Source organism: Streptopelia decaocto, assembly GCF_964273445.1.
Source record: "Streptopelia decaocto genome assembly, chromosome: 2".
Lineage (NCBI taxonomy): Eukaryota > Metazoa > Chordata > Aves > Columbiformes > Columbidae > Streptopelia > Streptopelia decaocto.
Window position 1 is genome coordinate 27,121,805 of NC_138655.1, and position 19,073 is coordinate 27,140,877.

The 19,073-nt window shown below is 37.9% G+C and overlaps 1 protein-coding gene across 1 annotated transcript; it reads left to right on the forward strand.

Moving 5' to 3' along the window:
* Positions 1-1,493: 1,493 nt before the first annotated feature.
* Positions 1,494-18,655, forward strand: CALB1 (calbindin 1; the record flags this gene model as incomplete). The annotated part of the gene is made up of 10 exons (XM_082046275.1): positions 1,494-1,559; positions 6,079-6,153; positions 11,084-11,167; positions 11,256-11,312; positions 14,291-14,368; positions 16,697-16,752; positions 16,850-16,889; positions 16,980-17,033; positions 17,163-17,234; positions 17,671-18,655. 10 exons carry the CDS (start codon positions 1,494-1,496, stop codon positions 17,782-17,784), a joined length of 696 nt encoding a protein of 231 aa, XP_081902401.1. The 3' UTR covers positions 17,785-18,655.
* Between the last annotated feature and the right edge of the window lie 418 nt (positions 18,656-19,073).

Consider the following 19,073-nt stretch of genomic DNA (forward strand, 5'->3'; position numbering starts at 1 on the left):
GGCCATCAAACCATGCTAAGTCCATGTAGCATCTGAGAAATATTGCCAGGAGAAAGTCCAAAAGGAAAAAGACAGTTTCAGTTCTTCAGAATGCCCAGGTAACCCTGATGACTAAAATGAGTCGTCCCAAAAGGGATCTAATCATTATTGTTAGTACAATACCGTGTTACCACATGACAGAAGGAAGATCTTTGGTAAGCTGCTTGGTCCCCTCCCACCAACCCAACTGCTATAAGACAGAGAGTCTCCAAGGCTGATCTGCCAAAAAAAAATTCTTACCCATTCAGAAGTAACTGTGGTAGTGTCCCTCACACCTCCACAATGGAAACAGCAAGTTGACTAATGTGGTTTTCTGTACTTACCTGCTGGGACAAAATTACCTTCTAGGACAGTATATTTAAATTTACCATGTCTGTTCCCATGCTATCTCAATATGGATATCTTAATACCCTGTGGTATCACAGTGGGAATATTGGTTTAAAGGGTTGCATCACGTCTAAGATTAAGCCTTCGTGGAGCTATCTGCAGGTCTAGTTTGGTGATGGAGCAGTGAAAAATTGATTCTGTGCAGTCTGCATGGTGTCCCACGTTTTGTTTTTTTTTTTTTACTGGGACATCCCACAGTGCTATTAACTGTGCTCTGACATCCAGGAACCTTTCCCAGTTGGAAACTTGATGGCTTAACTGGGAAACTGTTCATCCTCTCATCCCCCATGTCTCATGGGCACACTCTCCCTCGGTGAGGCACCGGTCATAGCTCCTGGGTGACCCAGCTCTGTTCTCTTTGCTCGGGGCCTCCACCCGGCACCAGCACCCTCCTCACTCTGACCCACGTTTAGGGGTGACGGCCGCAGGGGGCTCACCCGGGGAGAGTGTCCCCGAGCTGGCCCCAGCCTTGGTGCCGCCGGCGGGAGACCCCGGCCCCCCCGCGCAGGGCGGGGAGGCCGCGCCGGGGCCCGCGGAGAGGGAGGGCAGAGCCGGGGGGAGTGGCCGGGCCGGGCCGGCCCCATAAATAGGCCTCGGCGGGGCGGCGGCGGGAGGAGCCGTCGGAGCCGTCGCCGTCGTTGCCGCCGTTGTCGCGCCGCGCCGGCAGAGTCAGCACCGCGGACAGCGCCTCGCCCCCCGCGCCCCCAGCATGACGGCGGAGACCCACCTGCAGGGCGTGGAGATCTCGGCCGCCCAGTTCTTCGAAATCTGGCACCACTACGACTCCGACGGTGACTCCTTTCCCCCGGGGCGGCGGGGGCGCGGGGGGCGGAAGGGGGGCAGGCCCGCGGGAGGCTGGGGGGACCCCACCACTCCCCGCCCGAAAGCAGCCCCGGCCCCCGCTCCGCCCCGCCGCCCCGCTGGGGTCGGTGCCGGGCGAGGCGCTTTGGGAGCCGCTCCGCTGGGAGGGAGCAGGCGGGTCGGAGACGTCCCTGGCAGCGCTGAAGAGCGGAGAGAGTTTGGAGGTGACCGCAACTGTAACTCTTTCTGTTGTAGGCAATGGGTACATGGATGGGAAGGAGCTACAAAACTTCATCCAGGAGCTGCAGCAGGCACGGAAGAAGGCAGGCTTGGTAGGTTAACGTTTTGCCCCACTTTTTGGTCTTCTCTGGGAAAGAAGAGTTTTCTTGAGCAAACTCCAGTGCCCCAGTTGCTTCTGTTCTCTGTTGCCATTACACAATTCATGCACCTGCCTCAGCAGGCAAAGGGAAGTAGCTCGGCTAGAAATCATCAGGTTGCAAACGAAATAAATAATCTGCTTTGGAAAGGTGAGGCCGGGCTCCACGTCCCTGGAGAGCAGGTCCCACTCACATCTTGCCAGGCTACAAGCTGATGCTTCTTACGGTGCTTAAAAAGAAAAGTCAAGGCATGCATAGACACTATTCTTTTGTAATGGATGGGTTCTTATCCCATTGCAAGTAATTTTACCTGATCCAGGTATATACTGATACTAAAAATAAAATAAGAAAAAGTAAAATAAAAGAAAACAAACAAACAACACTTCAGAGTGGGACTCTGTTTGAATTTCATACCTAATGGGCAGTATGGGCTGAAATGCATTTCTGCCCCTTGGTGGTCAATAAATAGATCTGCAGATGACTGCTAAGCACTATTTGTCCTTCACCAGTGTTATATACCAGGAATCTGAGTACCAAACCCTGCTAGTTTAAACTGTTCAGAGGGATGGCAAAGTTTTTGACATATTGTCAAAACAATTCTGTATATGAGTACTAATTATAAATTTCCTCCAAATTATACCCGCATGGTAAAAAACAGAGAGAGAAAAGAAAAAAATAAATACATTTCAGATTCCATGGCAAGATTTAAATTAAAATAGAAGTAATTATTTTTTTAACAAATAAATTGCCTTTAAAATAATCAGATTCTAAAACAAGCCACTTAGCATCAAACTCGAATATATAACCTAATTAAGTCTATTTAAACCAATCTATGCTAAAAGACTTCTGAAGTAACAGATAATAAAAATATAGTTTAACTGGCATGTGTATGTGGGGGGACATAGATTATTACTTCATGTAAGAATACCTCCAAATTGAGCACTAGCTTTTCAATAATTAAATTTGCTTTAAAAGTTTCTATATAATTTTGTAGTAAATGAAAAAATAATATACATTTTAATTTTTGCAAAATTGTATCTTGTTATTAATTGTATGAGTGTAAACTTCATGCATCTGAAAATCTGTCTCACAGCAATGCCTCTAATGTTACTGTGGTCTTGGTACCTGTTAATTCTTCTTATAGCCGTTGATGTAGGCACCTTTTTCATGAGTGTAAGTTTAAACTAAAATTTAAAACTCAATCAACTAAAAAAAAAAATCACCAGAAAATTGAGAAAGGAATGTGTTTTTAGAGGCAAAAAGTCGATTTCTTTTTATTTTTCACAGAAAAGATTAAACACAACTTCAATACCTTTCCAGTATTGCAACAGAACAAGTCTCTCTTCTACAGTGAAGTGCAGGAAACTTAAGTATGTCCATTAGAAAGAGGATTAAGCCTGTGTATATTTAGTATGAATGGCATTCTTATAGAAATACTGATATATTATTCAGTAGTTAAAAATTAATTAGAAGCTTAAGGAAAAAAAGTATTTCTCAATTTAAGATCAGATTATTTTCTCAAAGCAAGTGTACATCTTAAAAACAGAGCCTTCTCAAAGTAACACAGAAAAGCAAATTTCACAATTTATATTTTTTTAAAATAACTTCTGCCTGTATCTCACAGTATATTTTTAAAAATGCTCAGGTGTTTAATTAAGTCTTCCTTTCCTATTTCTCTGATTCAAACCTTTGGAGTGTTCTGCCGAAAGAGCAACCTATAGTAACAACATTAAATTCAGTACTTGATCCATTGGCTCTGCCTTTGGTAGATGTTACCTTCAGCCCTGAAGCCTTTTTCTGGAATACGGATATTTGTCATCTTAGGTTTCAAATCTAAGCTGATTCTCAGATTTGAAGGCTCATTTGCCAAACAACCATCTCATTAGTTCGTGTCTTGTCTCATGGGATACTAATTCAGTAGCTTTGAATTTCTGTTCTTTTGCCAGAAGGGACACATTGAGAAACTAGTGTAGGTTATATGTCATTTCCTTGGCTGTCCTTCTTTTAACACCCCAAAGCTTCTTTGTCATCATTAACTTTGGAATTTCAGGTCACTCTCCTGCTCACTATTTTTGAAATATTCAATTATGCATTCTTCATAGCTGGATTTTACATCAGTCATGCCATATGCATTAAAGAATCACATTGATTCTGTCATCTAATAGGATGGTTTAACATTTCCCAACATTCTTCCCAGCTACAGAACTGTTCTAATTATGTTCTAATTCTAATCCTTATATTAATCCACGCAGTAAGACCGTACTTTCACAGTTGCTTTTTCTCAGATGGAGCAGTCGCATGCAGCCTGATTCATGCTAGCTCCAAAGGGTGGATGTGTACTTGGAGGTTTCAGGGCCTGGACTTTTCTTTGGTAACACTATTTCTTTTTGTTTCGTGCATTATGGTAGATAGTGAATTGATCTGATATACTTTCAGACAAGTCGAAAGAACTGCTGCTTTTTTAAAAATAGAAGCTATATAAGTATGTAAGCATAGCTTCCATTTATTGTGCCCCATATTTATGCAATACCTTGTCTATTTAGGTATGCCAATAGCCAAAAGAAACTGTGGGGTACAAGTGGCTAACAGAGAGGTTGATAAAGAGTCAATAGGTAGATCTCAGCTGAGCTATTCCACATCTGTTTCTCACTTTCTCTGCATGTCTAGACAATGAAAATATTTCTCCACAGAAATACGTGATTTAATTGATACAGTCATGTGTTTCTGTAGTACCATCTATACTTACATTTTCAAATCATATTGAAAAAACATTTTTTTCTACAGGTCCACTTGTTTGGATGTGTCTCTTAAGCTTTAAAAGGGGAGACTGAGGGGTGACATGCTAGTCTCTTAATTCAAATGTTGAGCAATGCATCTGTATCAAGTTTAGGACTAGGCTTGGTTAAATTTAAGCAAGTGTTTTTTGACCGAAGACATTTATTTGGGTAACGTAACTCGAATAACTTATCAAGCAGCTCAAGAGAAGATGAAGTGAACACCAACAAAAAAAAACCCCTCTTTCTGAGTAGCATACTAGAGGACGAGAATTCAGGTTTGTTTAACCTGTAATTGTCTGTGCCTCCTACAACAGCTGGATGCTGTGGCACTGCAGAGCTGCTACTTGAAAAATCAGTAAAATATTTAACCAGGACTAATTAAAATCCAGGTGTCTAAATTCTCCATTCTATCTGCTAAGCAAACTTGTCCTCACTTTGGGATCATTAGATGAAAGGTGACATTGAAGTGCATTGTATTAATAACCACATTTCTAATTAAAGCCATGGCAAATTACAAACTTGCCATGGATGACTTTGACAGAAATAGGATACTAGGCCATGATTGTACCAGCTACAAAGAACTGACATTTTAGTTAGCTTTGGTAATTGAAATTTGGGACAAACTACAGTGGACTTTGTACAGCCGAGATTCCCTGTGTCTCCAGTGAGTGAATAATTTAGGTCCTATAGAATCAGACCTATATAGCAATTAAACCTTTAATTTCCAAAGACTGCTATATCTTCATCGATAACCAACAGTTTGTTTCCATTATTTTAATATAATTGTAGCTCTGATTCTTGCTGCACCGTTTTACTAGCTCACACCTATAAGAAATATGAAGCTGAAAGTTTAATCAGTATTGAAGGCTGATGGCAGCTCATATCAATGGAAGGCAAGTTGAAGTGTAAAATCAAATATTTAGATTTCCACCCCAAGCCTGGCACCTTTGCTATAGCCTAGAGTAAGGATAGCCTTTAGAGAACAGATGTATAGCAGGGACCGTAATTTATATGAAGAACAATTATGTTTTCTTTACTCTGTCAGATTTAAGGTTCTGCTCAAAGTTTTCTCTCTTCTAAATCTGCCTCTCTACATTTCAGCAGTGACATTTTGACTCTGTTTTCATGATAATCAAATGCTAAACAGTGAAAAATATGATATTGTGATGGGTTCTTTTAGAGCTAAAATAGTATTCATTGCTCAGGAAAAATCAACTCAAAGACTTGTAAAGGCTATTTTGGTGTTCAGATGTATTATACTGAAATGTTTCTTATTTTGAAAGATTTTTCACTGCCTTCAAGTTACTAATTTAAAAATGAAAATTGAGAAAATTGACTAAGAATTGCCTATGAACTTCACTGTCATCGTCTTAAACAAAGGAGCTGTTATACCCATCTTCCAACACGTCTCTATAATTTTTCATTCTGTAAACTAAAATAGGCATTCTAGGTATTTAGATGCCAATCATTCATGTCAACTGTAATATAATTCATTAGGAAGCAGAATTTATCACAATGATGGGATTCGTGACTAAAAAAAATACTCAGTTTCATCTAAACTTGAGGAATCTGGCTGCAATAAGTGTGAGTAATTTATTAAATGTAGTACATTATTTGGCAACTAGTAGAATATTCAAGTAAGTTTATATATAGGTTTCGCTGTGTCTTATAGTAATGATTCTCTTATATCTTCATAGGATTTAACACCTGAAATGAAAGCATTTGTGGACCAATATGGGAAGACTCCTGATGGAAAAATAGGAATAGTTGAGGTAAGTCTTTTATAAAAAAAGAAGACTGACGTGTTTACTTGTAGAAAATACATTTAGCATAGAACAATGTGAGCATAATACATAAATATTCTAGATTTTTAGTTACACAGAAAGTTTGTTCTTCTGTCTTAAGATCTTTAGTATTTTTTTCACAAATGACATTTTTTCATTAACAAAAGGTATTCCTTACCCCTCTCAAGACATTTGACTACGCTTCATTTAACTTGCATGTTCTATTTAGTACAAATAAGCATCAACAGCCATTTAGTTTTTCTGTAAAGCAGATAAGAGCTCTATTTTAGGCATTTAAATTGCGAAAGGTAATGTGATCTATTTCTACCCATGATTTTGAACTAATGCTCTGTGACTACTCTTATAGTGAGGATAACACACAAGTGAATGCAATCGGGCAATCACTGTATGTAGTCTATAGTAAAAAAATACATATATGGTAAAAGAACATGATAATCATGTTAAATTTAAACAAAATTTTAATAGGAGTTGCCATCCAGCTTGTGAAAGATCAGGATTTCTTATTAATTCCTTTCTTGAACTTTAACAGAACTTCAGGCAGAAAAATCCCCTATTGCTTACTACCACTTTCCAAGGAAGGTAAAGATAACCAGCCCTTTCTATACATGCAGCCACTCAACAACTGTATAATTTAGACAACTCGCTAGGAAGGGGGGAACTAGTAAGTTTTCTCTCACCTGCACTGTTCAGTGCTGCAAGTCAAAAAGGAGAGTTAGCTTGGTGACAGCTAGAAAAGTCACTTTTTCAAGCCTAAATCTATGACTCATTTATGTCATTCTGAATGCAGTGAGACTGTGGTTTCATTAAGTGGTATTATATTTTTTTTTTCTGATATTAAGAAATCAGACCTAGAGAGCTAATTAAAAAACAGCTGGAAACAAACCAGGTCTGCAAAATTTCTACAGTGACCAACTCTGAGTCAGTGACTAATTTTAAAATAGAAGACTGGATAGAATCTGTAAAAGTTGATAAAGACTATCACTGCTGATATAATAGATCATTTTAGGTTATCGTTTCTCCTCTTTTGTGTGTCTGAATTGCATATACTTGTTTAAATGCATATGTAATTGTGAATAAACTACCATGGAAATATGAATAGTTTGTTTCACTTGCAGCTATAAATGATTTTTTTAACAATATTTTTGCAATACTTAGCATGATCAAATACTTCTGCATCCTAAAAGAACTAGTATTTGTTTGGACTAATTGTTTGGTTTTGGACTAAGAAATGCTTATTCATTTAGTCTTGAAGAATTCTTTTTAATTTAGTATTTTTTAATATGTATAATAGCAAGCATTGAATGCAAGAAGAATGTGTAGACGGTGCCTAGAAAGACCATAGTTCTTTACTTAGGAAAGATAACTGAAAGTTTATGCTTTCAAATTCTATTTCCAATTCTGCTATTGAGTTAATGGGTAAAGGTGAGCAAACCAGATAGTGCCTGATATAGTGCAGTGCTCACCACCCCCAGTGAAGTGTCAAGCATGCTCAGCATCCACGGAAGCCATTGAATAGTGACAGTACTCAGTTCTGTGACTAAAGGGACATTCTCCCTTAATATAGCAGTTTCCTAACCCAACAGCTATATTTTGTTTCACTTACATCAGCATGAAGCTTCATTTGGAAAGTGCAGATGGGACTCGGCCAAAATGTGTTGTACATGCAGAACAATATGATATTAAAGTTGGTATTTGAATATGATTGTCCTTCCTTATGAATAAAAATGCCTGGCAATTCCAGATTGCTCCCATTTACGTAGTACATCAAATAGTGTTTCTGAAAAAGTGTATGAATGTTGTTTAAAAAAGAAATTATGTAAAGCCTTTTGGACTCCCAGGCATCATAATAAATATCCTAGCAAATAATGAGTTTCTGCAGGAAAGGTCTGTTGGCTGAGACAAAGAGGAGGCCTAGGTGGCTTCACAGAGGAAGGAGTGGGCATTCAGCTCAAATTAAGTGTCAATTCTGTCTTTGCAAGTTCACCACAGTTAGTTCACTAGCTTTTATCCAGTGTTCTCCAGATAAAGGCAATCTGACCTGTCCACTTGCTTACCGCTGTGTAAGGGACCTTTCTTTCACATTTTGTACTCATTTAGAACAATATTTTTACTAAAATGTGGATGTGAAACACAAGGTTTCAAAACTCAGGACTATGCTAATTCCACATTCAGATTATTTGAAGCTTACTGCTGCTGTAAAAATAACTATTTATTAGCCTAAAATAGTCTTTGTACTCCCATTCTCTAATTAGGATTTTAAAAAGAAAATTCACTGTATGAGCTGAAAGGAATTTTAAATAGCATTAAATATCAACAGAATTTACTTAGAGAATGATTTCTAGAAAATAGTTCTGATATAAGTACTGAGAGTATTTTTTCTGCTAGGTAACCAACCTAAAAAGACATATCTCAGCCTGCAGCTGAGCAGAGAGGAGTCAAGCCAGTCTCAGGCTTTGTGGCTGTCTTCTATTACTCATGATGCAGAAACAGCCAACATTCTCTATTAAAACAGCAGAGCTCACAGAAACAGTCACTAAACTGCTATTGCTGCCATATACAAACCTGTAGTGTCCACACTCTTATTCAAACACATTCACCGAGTGCCCCTATGCTTATCCTCACAAAGAAATCGTCATTAGAAATAGCACCAGGTTTGCATCTTTCCTCACTGTAGTGGTATAACTGGGACCGGGAAGTTGGGCCAGTTTCCACATGATCTCCTCATCCCTTAGTAATGCAGAATTTTCCACAAAAAGCAATTTAATGATATTTGATGCGTGAGCTTGAAAAACTGGACTTTCCTTTAGCTATATTGTTGCTATTATGAAAACACAAAAGACTACTTTTTTGGCAGAAGCTTGAGCTGCTGCTGGATTTTGAGCTACTACATCTTTGTAACGTAAAAGCCTGTGCTTTTCCCTGAGCCTTACAAAGGATGAAAGGTATGGCTTAAAATAAGGTAATTTACTTCCAGAGGTAGTATATTCTTTCCCTCAAAGACAGTTTGGTACTGCTAGTAAGCTGTTAATTATTCTTTGGAAAATTACTATTTTACATTTACCCTTTTACCTTGTAATTTTCTTCCAGAGGTAGTATATTCTGTCCCTCACATACAGTTTTGTACTGCTAGCAAGCTGTTAATAACTCTTTGGAAAGTTACTATTTTACATTTACCCTTTCATCTTGTACTAATTTACAGTGCACTTGCAAAATTAACCAGACGTAACTATAGAGGTCCCAGGAATGACATCTTATTTATAAATTCCAAACATGTAAAGCCTTCCTCATTGTCATATTTAGTTTCTTCTCCCAAACTCTGCTTACTATTATAATCAGCTCTTCCATTCAACATTTGTTGTTGGGTAGCAATGTTGATTTACTCTAAAAATCAAAGCTCCCCTGTCATGGGAGAAATAAAGAAATTTTTCCTCAGATCAGTACTAAGTTACACACATGCAGTTATTGTGTACATATGAACATGTAGTTACCCACGCATGTATACACCATTTATGATGTAGTAGTTTTCAAAAGCTGCTGACAAAAATACGTTGTTTAGGTTGGTTGGATTTGGTGTTCAGCCATTTAGCAAAAGCACTCAGGACACTCTGATGGGCCTGACAGTCTGTCATCAGCTGCACCATTCTGCACAGAGAGTGCTCTGATGTGCCTTTTCAGTGGTACCAACACTTAAAGAATATAACTGATTCCTTGCACAGATGATTTTAGAGGAAAGACAGAGCAGGGCTCCGTACCCTTGTGCCTGTAGGGTGAGAGGGAGAGCTAAACTCGCCTACGGCATCACTGGAACACAATAAAAAAGCCTGAAATAAACAGAACAAGCAATTTGAGGGTGTGAAGTGAATGCATAAAAATCCAACAATTTGGATCGAAATTTTAAGACGGGGCTCCAGGAAGTCTGCAGATGTCATTTTTCATAAAAGAATGCAGCTAAGAAATCTGTCTTTCTGGAAAACGCATTTTGTCTTCCTAGTAAGCACAGCTGGTCTATTCTTCAAGTAAAAAGTTTTCCTTAATCAAAACTCATTTCATACATTTTGAAGAGAGAAAAAAATATTAGGCTTTTGTTACAAACAAATCATGATTTTACATTAAATTATACAGCATACTCTTCATCTTCTACATTTGTCACTTGCCAAAATTGAGTTATAGTAAATGAACATTTTCAATAATCGGTACAATAATGTCTGATCTTAAAAAAGATTTTTGTGGACCAGAGGGATTGGAAGCACCACCCCTGATTTTGCAGGGCTAAAAGTCCTTTTAATTTCTTTCCGGTATTTATAGTTGTTCTTGGGCACATCTCTGTGCCTGACAAATGACCACCGGTTGCCATATCCTTACCCTCCCCACTTTCTTTTACTCTCCTGGGGGTTTTTTCCATGTATTTTTCTGTTTACCTTACACATTTTTCTTAATGTCAGGGTTCCTCTCTCTCTTTCCTTGGTATGTGTGAGTAGTTTATTTTCCTTAGTTTCTTAATTCATGTTCCTCCACACTTATACTCTAAACTTCCTTGTGTTATGCTTTCCCTTTGCGCTGATTCCAAGGTTTTCATCACAGATCCTAACCTGCAAGGGTGACTTCTTTCCCCTCTGACCCCCACTCCCCCTTAGGTAAAGTGCCGTCTCACTCGCTTCACTCAGACCTCAGTTCTGTTTGACCTTGATGGATATGGCAAAGCTGCAAACCAGAAGCCTTTCAGAGGTATCTTCCAAATCTGGAAGATAACAGGATGAAGCTTCCTATGGGGCCACAATAGAGCAGTGCCAGCTCAAAGAATTTCATACTCTTTTACAAAAAAAGTTTCATGCTCTTTTACAGGCTCAGCTAGACTAATGAAAAATCAAAATTTAAACTTTCTTAAATTCTGTTACAGCTTGCTCAGATTTTACCGACGGAAGAGAATTTCCTGTTGTTCTTCAGGTGCCAGCAGCTAAAGTCAAGTGAAGACTTCATGCAGGTAGGGTATGAAAAGTTGCCTCTTGTAAAATCATCCAAGACCTGCTTACCATAAATATATCATTAAAGCATTCATATTCTGATTGCAGACATGGAGAAAATATGACAGCGACCACAGTGGCTTCATTGATTCTGAGGAACTTAAGGTAAACCAATACCTATGAGTATGCAAGACATGAGAACAGGAGTTGGATTACAGCCTGTGCTGCTATCTGTTTCTTCAGATACCACCCGTGCATGTTTTTGCATTTCAAACATGACTGAAAAGCAATATGATTAGCTGATGTTTTTATCACCAGTAAATTATTTAAAGTGACACTCTATTCTGATCAATGTTTCTTAAAGTGTGTTTTAATTCAGATCAGTATTTGTCTCAAATGACTCAGAGTAGAAGGTATTGTAGCTTAGAAGAAAGATTATAAAAGTGAGATAGGCCTCTGAATGCTATGTTGTTCTTTTCTTGGTATATTAGAGAGGACAGCTGTTTTGTTGGGTTTTTTTCCTAAGGGCATCACTACCATTAATCATTATGCTGCTGGACAGATCATGCTCTCTCAAGTATCATGTAACCCCGCAGTTTCTACAGTAACACTGTTAGGTTAACACAACTGGAATTGTGTTGTCCCTGCTTGGTTAACCTGGTGGGATTTTGGTATCAGCTTTAATATGTGCTAATAAAAGTGGAATCGCGATTGTTCCGTTAGCCAACTCACCCTTCCAGAGTTAACAAACCTTAAAGCTAGAGTGATTTTCCTCCCTAGTCATAAAGCTAACAGAAATTTGTAGATGCAGAATCACAGAGTGGCTGGCAGGGACCTCTGGAGGTCAGCTGGTCCAACCCCCTGCTCAGGCAGGGCCACCTAGAGCCAGTTGCGCACAACAACGTCCAAACAGTTTTTGAATATGTCCAAGGAGGGAGACACCACAACGTTTCTGGGCAACCTGTGCCAGTGCTCAGTCACCCTCACAGTGAAAAAGTGTTTCCTGATGCTCAGAAGGAGCCTCCTATGTTTCAGTTTGTGCACATTGCCTCTGGTCCTGTCACTGGGCAACATCCTGGTCCCGTCCTCTTTGTACCCTCCCTTGAAGTATTTATATATGTTGATGAGGTCCCTGAGCCTTCTCCAGGCTGAACAGTCCCAGCACTCTCAGCCTTTCCTCACAGGAGAGATGCTCATAGAGACTCTGAATAGAAAGGTGCCATTTGCCACAGCTCAGTTTCACTTGATATGTTACTGTAACTTTAAATTCAGAAGAGTCAAAACAATTCACAGCAAGAGAGAGACCCAGCAGTGTTTATCCATCTTATTTGGACTGTTTTGCCCATATGCGGTAGACTAAAGAAGAACTACTTAAGCTTTATTAACTAAAGCATTAGGCGATCAAACTGTCTGAAATCCTTACAGGTCTTCTGTTCAGAAGAGGAATCCACATCAGATAATTCACATCTTTTTTCCTTTTCCCTTCCTCTTTGAGTTTGGTATCTGTGTGACGTTTGCTGAGGATCCTACCTCAAGGTAACCCTCAGGCTGACGAGCTCATTCTTCTGCTGGCTGGTCGCAGCAGGTTGGTGTATCTAAAGTTGGTAGGATCAGGAGGAGGCCACGCATGTAGCACTTGAGAACCCTCCACCTATTAGACGATGCCTTAAGGACTGTTGCCAGCAGCTGTAATTTAAAATAGACTCAAAAAGGCAGGGCTGATTGAGGGCCAGCTGAAGAATGAGGACATTTTAACTGGGTCCCTAATGGTCCCATCTCTCCTGTGCTGCAAGATTTTGCCCGCCTCAGAGAAACAGGCCATTTTAACATGTTGAAAATAAGACACAAATATCCAGTTTTATTTTTAGATCAGTATTTCTTGACAAGCCTAAACATTTTAAGCATTTGCTATGTGAGGCGTACACCCACGTACAAGTTCATAAGAGAAATTTAAGCTGGAAATCAGGAAAAATATCTAACAATAGTAACAGCAATGGAATAGGTTGTCTAAGAGGAAGGCTGCCTGCATTTGGGAAAGGTTTGGCAATAACTCAGATCAGACACTAACTCTGTAAGCTTAGATATAGTCCATCCTGTCTTGAGACATGGAGGTGGACTGGACAGCCTTTCAATGTCCTTCCATTAAAGCACACAAGATTAAACATATATGTGTGATGTCCATTTACAATATTCCAGTCATTTTCTTTGTATAGACGCTACAAGGAAGGCCTTCCAGCATAGAGATTGGAAGAACTATAGTGGGGATTAGTCATATTACTATTGACATGGTTGCATTCCGGTTCAAGAATGCAATCTATGCACAAATAGTTTTTCTTATGAGCTACACCGTTTTCTATCTTGAAGAGTGTCCCAAAATTCCACAAGGATAATGACACTTCAACTGATGACAGTAATTAGGTACTTCATTGGGCATTGACATCTCAGGTCTTGTAATGCCCTTGTGAAATAAATTGGTATCATCCTTTTTTAATGTCACAGATCTAGCACAGAAGTTTAAACCACTGAATGGGTGGAAACAATCTTATTTTTTAAAGTAAAAAGGCTGGTGTTTCAAGTCATGCCATACTATATAAAATTCTCATTCAAAAATGCAATGAAACTGGCTGCACACATTTAAAATACAAAGTAAGAAGGAGCAATGTGGGTTAACGTTCACTTCTAGCATTGAGTACTGCCATGGGCAAGAAGAAAACTTGATTAATCATTGATCTTTTCTGTAAAATTGTTCCAATGTTGCAAGAAGTGATTAGGCATCCAAGTTTCCAAGGAGAATCAAGGTTAATTAGTTTAGTTTACTGATAGAGCTGATTAGAAAACAAGTATACTTCAAAGCCAAACTATTTATTCTAAATTCACAATTCAACAAATGGCATCCAATGAGGAAAGTTTATGAGTCACTTTTTCCAAATAAAACTATGCAGTATACTTGAGTTGATCAGAAGAAACCGTTATATTCTTAGCTGTTAATTACTACTTCTTTCATAGTTATTTGGAACTACAGCAGTAAATACTGAAGTGTGGGTAAGATAGTATTTCCCGTTACTTTAATCTGAAGTTAGCAAGTCACACATTTTATACTGTAGATAAAAATTCACCTATTCGTCTTCTATTTATTTTAACAGAGCTTCTTGAAAGATTTATTACAGAAAGCAAATAAGCAGATTGAAGATTCAAAGCTAACAGAATACACAGAAATAATGGTAAGATTCTTTACAGGCATATTTCATCAAGACTGTATTAATCCAGACTCTGTTTATCTTTAGCCACTGGAATGCTCCAAATGACTTGGAGCCCCACCAGGTCCTAATCAGGCCAACTATGTAACTATGTCATCACAGTTAGAGGGATGACATACCATAGTATCTTCCCGTATTCTGCTTCCCTGCACCATTAGTTGCAAAACTGAAGTCTTCACTGTTTCAGAGGAGAAAAATTGTAGCTGTCATAATTACATTATTATATTTAGATGACATTAATTTGGGGTTACTTTATGTGTTTTGCCTTCTTACAGCGCCATAGTGTTTGTCTCTGGTCTTAAGAGCCATTATTGCATGGTGGCTTCTTATCAGATTTACAAAGATCTCACTCTTTCTTTCTCCTCCTCTTCAAGAAGAAGAAACTCATGTTTTAGATAAACACTAAAACAAAACAGTTGCTTCCCTGGCCTTAAATCAACCCATCCTTGGGTCTCCCCTTCCATCCCACCACTATGGTGCCACATGGTAAGCACCTGTATTGGCTTCTGAGTGGATGCTTCAGGGGGAAAAAAAAAAGACTCAGAAAATATGTAACACTACATTTTTTTGTTTTACCAGTTTTGTTTCACCCTACTGTATTTTTAGCAATCAAAAACCTGCTATGTAAGCACACCAGCCCTCAAAGTGGCCTGAAAATGTCTGACCAAAACTTATGTTTCTTCTGGAAAATGTCTTCTGGATTGTTGTATCGGTATAAACCATTTACCTAGAATTGTCACTATGTATTCACTGGTGAAGATAACACAAGTCCTTTTCATTCAGAGAGCTTTTCGGCCTTCATCTTGCAGCGTGCTCTAAATTCTGGCCTCTGCAGAGAGACACAATGACAAAGAAGTAACAGCAATAAGAAAGAAATTATAAGGCCAGCTCTGCCATAATCTCCTCAGAGACTAGAAGACTTAATAGAAAACGTACAGTCCTGACCAGCTGTGAGTTGGCACAGCCAGCCACTGACAACCCATCAAAATATGAAATACATTGACTTCACAGCGGCCGCCGCTTCCCTCCCCCAAATGCAAAGCTCCTTTCGAGGGAAATGCACGCAGGGCAGATGGTTTTCTACGAGGAAAGGAAGTGTCAAAAGGAACCAGGGTGTTATGTAGAAATAAACGTTTATAGAAGTTGAACTCTTTTCTAGTCACCTTTGCCATTTATTGTGTATTAAACAAGTGAAATTTGGTATTTTTTCATGGCATTAAGTCTGTCTTTAAAAGGATAGACACCTCAGTACAGGATGCTGCTTTCCCTCTTATCTAAAAATTACTTCTGAAATTACTGTGACTGAAAGTGATGGGATGGAGTGTGGGTGGTGGTGTTTTCAGTACAGCGTCTAACAATGTTTTGTACAGTTTGCTGCCTTTGTGACTCTTTTATACAGAAAAAGCAAAATAATACTTGAAAGTAGAAAATGGAACTACACAGACATAAAAACTGGGAGAGGAAGTCCCACGCAGGTGTAATATCTCCTCCTACTTCTAATAATGAATATAAACTGTTTGTGCCACTCAAGCAGCAGGAGCTCATGCTTGCAAAGGTTCAAAGGAAAACACTTTCATACAATGGGATGATGTAAAAGGATTTAGAAATAATATTTACATATTTTCTCAAATTAGATTAATATATTTATTTCTATAACTTTATTATTTTTATTATTATTATTGGGAGACATTTAATTTCCTATTTTCATACCATCAACAACGTGATCATCTACAGTGTCTGTTCACACTTTTCTTGAAATATATCACAGAAACAGAATGTGATCTTTAATATTTAGACCAAGCAGCCAAATGCCTGAAACGTCTATTATTTTCTGTCTGAGGAACGGAATGCTTTGAATTCTGTTGAACTTTACCTGACTGTTGTATCACCTTTAGGAATAGAGAATAATGATCATATTATCAGATCATGACATGAAGTCAAAAATAAAATGTCATCATGTCAACAATCCTATGATTTCTAAATACACTTGCATTTCTCATGTTGGACATCCATCACTGTAAGCAGGTGAAGACCTACCTTACAGTATGTTAAATAGAATTCTTAATCTGGTTTCTTATCAGCTTTTTGCAGTAGAATTAATTACTATAAATTACTTCTTCAGTACTTTAAATAAATGTATTACACAGCAAATGTGACAGATTAAATTGTGGAGCCATCATTTCAGCATGAAATAAAGTCTAAATTTCATTGAATTTAAGTTTTTCAAAGAATTGTTTTCTTCATTAGGTTGATTAATTTTGATTAGTAATGTAAGATTTTATACTCTTTCAGCTCAGGATGTTTGATGCAAATAATGATGGAAAGTTGGAGCTTACTGAACTGGCCAGGTATGTCTTCTTTCTCTATTCACAACAAACACTATATACCAATCGCTGTTGTGGAAACAGTCAAATATATTGACCTTTGGTTTTTTTCTCTCCAAAGACTACTTCCTGTACAGGAAAATTTTCTTATTAAATTTCAGGTATGAATATCCACTTTTTTAAGGCAACCTGTTACTACCACACATAACTAGTGTCGTTAATGGATTTTTCTTTTTTCTTTTGGCATTTAGGGTGTCAAAATGTGTGCAAAAGAATTCAATAAAGCCTTTGAGATGTATGATCAAGTAAGTCTACAAAAAACTTTTTTAATTGCATAGTTTGATGGCACTTATTTTCTGAATTTGTGAAAAACTAGCCATAACCTCAGAAATTAAAAATAAATGTTTAAAATTATCTTTAACATTGTTTTTCAGGATGGCAATGGCTATATAGATGAAAATGAACTTGATGCACTACTGAAGGATCTCTGTGAAAAGAACAAAAAGGTAATCCTAGGGCACTTCTTTCCCCTTAGAGATTAGCTTTAATTTGGATTTTAAGGACATTTTAATCTACCCAATTAAGATAAATATAGAGCTTCTAAGTCATAATTTCTGAAGTCAAAGTACAACTAAAATTCTCGGCAGAAGTCATAGCAGTGTAAATCCTGAACCAGGGCAGTTGTGATTATGTAGTAACACTGTCACAACCTTGCTTACGAGACATCAGCTATCAGCCACCTAACATATGGCTATAGTATGGGTAACATACAAATACACAAAAAACATTTGCAATGCGTTACTGTTAGACAGGCTGAGAGAATTATTTTTCTGCCCTCCCTCCCCCCCCATTTTCTGAGGAACTGAATGCTACCATTGCAAGAAAACTTGTTCATGCTGGTAACTAAACAGGGTTATAAAGCATTATCTGTTCTTTAAATAGGAATTAGACATTAACAACCTTGCGACATACAAGAAAAGCATCATGGCCTTGTCTGATGGAGGAAAGCTTTACCGAGCAGAACTGGCGCTTATCCTCTGCGCTGAGGAAAACTAGAACTCTTCTATCATGTCCACTTAACTAGTGATGTACTCTATCTACACAATAACTGTGCACTATAAGGGAGTAGGCTGTATTTTTAAACTGCATATAGAAAATTAGCCAGGATGTGTGGCACATTCCTTTCAGTTTGTTTCTATACTGTTTGTAATGTACAGTTTTTGTAACAATAAGATTGATAAAGAGAATGTCTATGTTTGAGCCAGTCTGTATATTCAAAAAGAAACTTAAATATGTTGGGGTTGGTTTTGGATTTTTTTTTTCTTTCATAAACATGGCTGGAAAAATTAAACCTTCCGACATTGCTGTGGTCATCATATCCTTTGACACTTGCAACATTTCTTGTTGAACCTCAAAACAAAAAGGTCTATAGATAACTTTGCCCATTATTTTTTTTTTTTTTTTAATGCCAAATATGAATTCAGATTAAATATGATGTAGGTCTGAAACATGAAAGATATGTTGGCATGTCTGATTTCCAAAATTGAAAAAGGCACTAAAAAACCTTTTCACTTGACAAACCACCCACTTACAGGTCTGTGCTCTCTGCAGTTTTTCAATTACTCTTCTCATTACAAACTCATAGCATATAGACAAAGCAGCTATCCAGGATAGATGTCCATGCAGTAGTTGATGAAAATATAGTTCAATCTAGCTGTTCAACTTTACTGAATTTAAACATAGGCACTTCAGAAATAAATGCCTTTAATCTGTCTTGGAATCCTGGCTAAATGACAGGTAGAATAGTTAATACACAGATTAACATATGATATTATAAGTGTACCTTTCATGACTATTGCTGTGTCAGAGAATATGACAATCCATTTTCTAAACTATTTTCACATTTTGCAGGTTATAATTATTCTAGTAAATTGCTGTTTTTACATCATATTCTGTGTAATCTATAATTAAATTTCATATCCTAAGATTGTTGTTGTCTAGTTTGTCTATCTCCTGGATTCTTATTTTCTGTACCATGTACTATTGAAAAAAAAATATTCCTCCTTGGATGTTAAAATTAATTATTAATCTATAATAATGGTATTAAAATTTAACACTAAAATCTGCAAAAGCTCTAGCACAGATTTTATACCAATTTAGTAATTTAGTTTATATGGTGGGCTCTGCTTTCTGTTATGCCAGAGAGGTATTTTTTAAATGGGAACTATAGTATGGAAACAGCCCTATCTTCTTTCGTCTTTCTGTTTTTTTCCTGGCTCCCTTTTTACTTTACACCAGTTTTATGCCAGACAGCTCCATGAAAGTCCAGGCTGTTGCTCCGAGTA